Genomic DNA, 6477 nt, shown 5'->3' on the forward strand with positions numbered 1-6477 from the left:
TAGTCACTGAAGGCATGACGTTGGAGGCTGGCCCCATGAGCACGTGGCTGTCGGTGTTATTCAGGGAGAGCTGGGGGGGGGGCATGAACACCAAGTTTTGTTTTGTTTTTAACTGGATAAATGTGAACGCACGGAAAGAAAATAGGAAGGAACGTGTTGCTGGTGCTCCCGGAGAAAGAAATTAACCTTCAATTTTTTTGCCGAGAAGGCGCAGAGCTCGACCCGCTTGCTGACGTTTGTCTTCCTCTTCCCAAAGGTGTCCTTGAGATTTGCCTCATCTCTTTTCTGGTTGGAGGAGGGCTGATTGTTCTCATCGCCCTGACGGTGGCATATGGTCCCCAAAAACGCAAGTGAGTTTTTAGAGCCAGCAGGGTGTGCCCTCGGAGCCAGGACTGGAAACAGGTGGGAGGCATCCCAGGTGAGGGGGAGGTGTCCCTTCATTGTTTGGTACATACCTGTTGAGTTCACTGTGTACCATACTCTGTGGCTCACCAGAGCTCTGGCCACAGAGTTCTGTCCCCACCGCCACAAGGCCTGTTGAAGGTCAGGGGAATGCTAACAGCCCCATCGGTTTTCCCTGCAGTGCTGGGCATCTGAGGCCAGAGGTGGGGAGAAGGCCCTTTCTCTCCAAGACGAGAGGGGACCCCGGTAGCAGCCAGAGGACTCGAGGCCACGAGCTGCCCCACCCCAGGCAGGGCCGGGAGCTGTGGACCCGTAAAGACAGGGCGCTCAGCGCAGACTGCTTCTCACTGTGGTGCAGCATCTCAGGGCTGGCTGCCAGGGCGTGGGTCCTGCCTGCCCAGCCACTGTGGGCATGGACGCTTGTCTTCAGGGTCCTGTGCTTTCTCTCCCCAGAGAGCCTCCTGCTGCCCTGAAGGTCAAGGGCCCCTTCCCTGGTGGCCCTCTCTCTCCAGAATGGCACAGGTGTGGGCCAGCTCTACCAAGCAGGTGTGCTTAGCTGTGGTCAACCTCAGCTCCCAGATGCAAGCTGTAACCAACTTACCAGCACAAATTCCTGAGCACTTTGCATGACTAACAAGCACCTGGGTACTGCCGCTGCTGCAGTGGTGGTGGGGACCACGCTTGGGGCATCTGGGCACTAATGTGTGGGTAGCTTAGAAGGTGTAAGGCACCGTTCTCCCCAGAGAACAAATCTCACTGAAACGGCCCTGGGTGGTCTGGTGTCAGATGCAGGGGTAGGAGAGTGGGAAGGTAGGAAAAGCTTTACTGGGGAACAGGTCTCCTCTCTCTGTCACGTCCCAGGGGTGACCTGCGGTTCACCCCCACCCTGCTCCGCTTTCCCGGTTTGAGGCAGGCGGCCGGAGCCTGCCCTCATCGGGGAGGGAGCCACACACTTCTCTCCAGCAAATCCCCCCCTCTTTCGGCTTGGCCGTATCGTCCCCCTAAAGTGCTTCTTGGACTCACTCCTGTTTGAAAACCTCATCTCTCCCCAGCAACTTGAAGCACCTGTGTTGGCCTGATGTCCCCAACCCTGCTGAAAGCAGCCTAGCCACATGGCATGGAGACGATCTCAAGGTAAACACGCGTGTCTTTTTGTGGAGGACGTCACTGGGCGGACGGGCTGTGGGAGGTGGGGGCCGCGCTGGGGGAGCTTTGTGCTTAGTTCACGCAGAATGAGCCCACGGGTGGAAACTCCCGGGAACAGCTGGGACAGGGGACCAGCCTTCCCGGGAAGACTTGGTCCTCATTTTTTGGACGGAAGGACCAGGCTCACAAGGACCCAGAGTATGCAGGGCATGGACCAGTCCTACAAAGGGTGCCATGGGAGAAAGACACCAGCCCTACCCTTAACAACATGACTGTCTAATTAGGGAGCGAGAGAGCCAGGCTCTTTGAGGCCCTTTGAAAAACAGCCAAGTTAACTGAGAGGCCACCTGCAGACCCCGAGGGGACACCGATGTGCACGGGGCCCCCGGGGGCTGGGGAAGGCTGCCTCAAATTGCTTTTCTCAGATGAGGAAAGTTATCCTCAAACTTTAACTGGCAATGGGGTTTCCTGGTGAATTACAAATAGAGAAACCCTTTTTCTTCATAAGTTTTTACATTGAAAACTGTTCCGAAAATTTTAAGGTTGATTTTTTTTTTTGCGTAAGAGAAGATAAGCCCGATCAACTATACTCTTTAAACCTTTATCATTGAAATATTATTTCCAGTATTTCTTGATGCAGGAATTTTTACTATTAGGCCTTGTTTCAACTCAGAAGTCTCTTTTTAACATGGACTATTTTTTGTTAGTTTTACTTATTTTTGGCTTTTGTTATTTTGATTTCTCTTCTTTGTCTGTTTTGCATTACCCTGTTTACTTTTCTACTTATTAAAAAGTTACTAAGCCTGACCAAGTGGTGGCGCAGTGGACAGAGCATCGGCCTGGGATGCCGAGGATCCAGCTTCAAAACCCGAGCCGGCTTGAGTGCAGGCTTACCAGCTTGAGTGCGGGGTCACTGGATTGAGGGTGGGATCACAGACATGACCCATGGTCCCTGGCTTGAGCCCAGAGGTCGCTGGCTTGAGCCCAAGGTTGCTAGCTTGAGCAAGGGATCACTCACTCTGCTGTAGCCCCCTGGTCAAGGCACGTATGAAAAAGCAATCAATGAACAACTAAGGAACCACAGTGAAGAATTGATTCTTCTCTCCCTTCCTATCTGTCTGTCCCTGTCTGTCTGTCTGTCTCTCTCTCTCTCTCATGCATGTGCAAAAAAAAAATTAGTTACTGAGAGAGTCAATGAAGTCCTAGGCAGGACTCTCTCAATGCTTCCTGAACGATCCGTCCGTCTGGCCTCAGAGCAAGCACTCCTTAGTCACTCCCTGCATGTCCGGTGCTCAGCTGGGTGCTGGCAACACGAAGGTGAAAAAGGTGACGTCCCTGCCGTAGGGCCTCCTTGAGTTCCTGGCACCACTGGGCAAGTCATTTGTTGTCAAGGACACGGGCTTTCCGTCTGTAGGAGGTCTCCCTGTGATGTGGTCACTCGGCAGGGGGTCTGTGACAGAGGACTGTGAGGAAAGCAGCCCCGAGGGCTCTGGGGGGAGAAACTGCTCGGATGCAGTGTGTCCTCCCTCGGGACGTGGCCCCTCCTGCCACCTCTCACAGAAGGGCACGCGGGGTGCTGGGCCTCCATCCGCTTCTGCCCTCAGGGAGGACTGGGGGGGGGGCGTTGATCACAGGCTGGCGCTGGGTGTCCCAAGCCTAAGAGCTTTCAGTTACATCATAGTACCTCCCAAGTGACCACTCGGGGTGTCCTTTTGTCTTTTCCAGGAGAAGCTCTATCTGAAGGAGTATGACAACCCTGTGAACACAGAAGACGGGGTGCTAAAACCATGTCCTGCCCCCCGTGATCTTATCGACAAGTTGGTGGTGAACTTCGAGAACTTCCTGGAAGATGTTTCCACGGAGGAGTCTGGGAAGGGTCAGGACAACAATTTGGGAGGGGAGAAGAATGAGTATGTGGCCTCCCCCTACAGGCCATACTGTCCCCCCACAAAGAGCTTCACAGAGCCCCCCGCTTCGACAGAGATCCCAGCCCGGAAGTCCCAGCCCCTGGGCTCCGGAAGGCCCGAAGCCCGAGAGCAGCTTGTCTCCCCCGCGCAGAGTGTGGGGCCGGCCGGTCTCCGTGTGGAGGAAGCACCAAACCCGTATTTGAAAAACTCAGTGACGACCCGAGAATTTCTTGTGTCGGAAAAACTTCCAGGCCAAGCCAAGAGGGAAATCTAGATGCCACCACGGCTTGAGTCCCTGTGTCTGGGTAGGTGACTCTTGCAGAGAGGTGACATCACAGCCCGGCCATCCCACACCCTGCTCGTGTTAGAAGTCTCGCCTGCCTCTCAATGGCCAGGGTGGCCAGGGGTGACCTGCTTGAGCAGCAGGGACGGGATGAGCCCGAGCCCTGGGCACAGGGAAGCCACTTGTTCCTTCTGTTCAGCTAACACGCTCTCGTGGGCCCATGACAGATGGACAGTGGACACGTCTGCCTTCTCTAGGAACTGGTTTGGGGTTACAGCTGGGGCTGCTCCTCAGAGTCCCAGGAGCGCTTTTCCACGTTGCCAGAGGACAGCTGTTTTGGTGGCACCTGGGCAGTCTGATTGTCAGGGAGTGTCTCTCTTCTGCCTCCTTGGCCTCCCCTGGGCTCCGGGCTCACCCTCTGAGTTAGCCCTGACATCTTACTTCTGTTTGTCCCTCAAATGGGGGCAGGAGGTGAAGAGCCTCCCTGACTGTGGCCTGGGCCTCCTCGTCACCTCATTAAGTCTCTAGTGACCACAGCAGCACCCCCATGCAGGACTCCTGCTCCTCGCTCATAGCACGCCGGCTGCTGGGGAACGGAGGACCGAGGGTGGACTTCCGCAGGGCACTGGGGACAGGCTCTAGAGCGGGCCAGCAGGTCTGCCCCCTCTGCCTGCCACTGCCCACCCCAGGACACTGACCAGGAGGCCTCTCTGTCCCTCTGTCTTGCACTCAAGCATGGAGTAGAAAGACACCCAACATCTCAGAGGCTTCTGTGCTTGACCCCACAGCTGACTCAGAGCCCAGGAAGCTGACCGGACACACCCCTCGGAGCCTCTGCCCAGAAGCAGCTGAGTGCCAGGAATGCTGTGGTGGACAACTTGGCTGCCCAACAGCAGGACTTCCTGCCTTGGCCCCAGCCGAGCACCACACTGTGGTAGGGAGCCCTGAGCCCAAGCACCGACAGCAGGATTCAGCTGCTCAGACCCAAAACTTACGACCAGAGCTAGGCCGGGCCCTGACCACAGTGCTGTCAGATGACTCCCTAACGTGTGGCTGTGACTCCTCGGGCCACTGGCAGCTGAGGTGTGGGGAACTGGCATGTGCCAGCCAGAAGGCTGGTGGCATTTTTTCTAGGAGAGTTTGAGGAGTTGGGCCACCAGTGCAGATGTGCAGAAGCATCGCTTTACCGTCTTGTAACTAAACTGAGTGGCCCATGCCGCTAACATTTGGGAGTAACCGCAGAACAGCAGTGATTTCTGAGTGTTTGATTTGCAGCTCAGTCCTGCTCGAGATTTTGACCTCCGTCCCTTGTGGGACTGATTCTGAGCACGAGGGTGTCAGTGGAGCCTGTGACCCCCCCCACACACACCTGCCCTGCGGAGTCCCTGGCCGCTCTCCTCAGCCAGTTGCTGCATCCCAACTGAGGGCACAAGCCAGCAGGGCTGCTTCCCGAAGCTCTGTGCTCATTCAATCCCAAGTGCCCGCAGCACCCCAAATTCCCCTCTCTCCTCACCCATAGAGCAGTGATGGCTGGTGATCAGGGAATGGGGAGGTCTGGGGAGACTCTGCAGACCTGCCCGTTGGCCTGGGAGTAGGAAGGACCCGAACTGAGGGATACAGCCACCCCCAAGTGTGACTTGGGCACTTCTGTGAACCCCCACAGTTCCAGGCGGGCCCTTCTCACTGATTGTGAACTGGTTGGGAGGTCTAACCTTGTGCCCACACTGTTCTCTCTCTCCTGTGACCCTCTGCCCACCTCCAGCTTGGGGACCTCCTCAGATTCTGTGCTCAGTGGGGGGTGAGGAGAGTGTGCCTGGATGTAGTGCCCCCCACATTGGCTGTGCACCCCTGGCTGAGGCTCTGGGAGCTAGACTCCAGGGGTCCTATGACTGGGCAGAGAGAAAGGGTCCCAGGGGCTTCGTGAGGGGGTTTCAGAGACGCAGCGGTTCCCTGTCCCTCCCTCAAAGTCCCCTACCCTTCCCTTCTCTGCCCTCCCTCCCCCCCTGGCCTGGCCTCTTTCTCCCAGCAGCTTCTGTCTCCCTAGCTCTACCTGTTTTTCTTGTTTCTTTTCATTCCTTTCCCCTTCCCAGCACTTCCTCTAATCATGTTCCATATTTACTTTGCTGCCTTTGGGAGCTGGAAATTGGGGCTATTTTGTTCTAGATGGATGCCAGGGGCGGGGGTTCGTTCCTGGACATCAGCCTCCCCGCCTGTGAGGGGGCAGTTTCCTTGGGAACCCCGGGAACTGGCTCTGCGGCCACGCCCAGCAGTCCAGAGCAGAGTCACAGGACACAGAGGCTGCTGGGGACCTTCTTCTGCTTGGGCGCAGTCACGTGCTGCCCCCTTCCCAGCATCCTGGGTCAGACCTCTGTGGCTGAGGACAGTCATGCGTTCTCTGTTTTCGCCAGAGACATTGAGGGGACACAACAGGAAAATGTGTGTTCTCGCCAGGTCACTGGACACTGATAAAATCCCCGGTTCCTGGGGCTGGGAGCCGTGCAGACAGCGCTGGTGGTGACCTGTGAGTGGCCTTTCTTTCACAAAAACACCAGAGACTTTTCGGGAACGGCAGGGAAGCCAGTCTGGTGAACATAGAGGTGCGCCTCCTATCTGGTTTCTCAGGAGGCAGCGTGAGGGGCAGAGAGGGTGGGAGGTGATGGAGGAGAAGGTCAGGCGGGGTCCCCACTCCCCCACGGCTCTCCTTGGCCACTCGTCCCTGTGTGGGGAGAGCCCATGTCC

The 6477-nt window shown here is 56.6% G+C and overlaps 1 protein-coding gene across 4 annotated transcripts in view; it reads left to right on the plus strand.

The window, feature by feature from the left end:
- The window catches only part of IL31RA (interleukin 31 receptor A), a 35877-nt gene extending 30786 nt beyond the window's left edge, over nt 1-5091 (plus strand). For 3 of the 4 annotated variants that reach the window (XM_066253560.1, XM_066253564.1, XM_066253563.1), the window contains 3 exons: nt 257-350; nt 1455-1536; nt 3274-5091. In XM_066253560.1, coding sequence (XP_066109657.1) covers nt 257-350; nt 1455-1536; nt 3274-3729 — 632 coding nt within the window. In that variant the 3' untranslated portion in view covers nt 3730-5091. The remainder of the gene's footprint in view (nt 1-256; nt 351-1454; nt 1537-3273) is intronic. The other variant, XM_066253562.1, reaches the window with a different exon arrangement.
- The last annotated feature ends 1386 nt before the right edge of the window (nt 5092-6477 follow it).

This window comes from Saccopteryx bilineata, chromosome 1 (genome assembly GCF_036850765.1).
Source record: "Saccopteryx bilineata isolate mSacBil1 chromosome 1, mSacBil1_pri_phased_curated, whole genome shotgun sequence".
NCBI lineage: Eukaryota > Metazoa > Chordata > Mammalia > Chiroptera > Emballonuridae > Saccopteryx > Saccopteryx bilineata.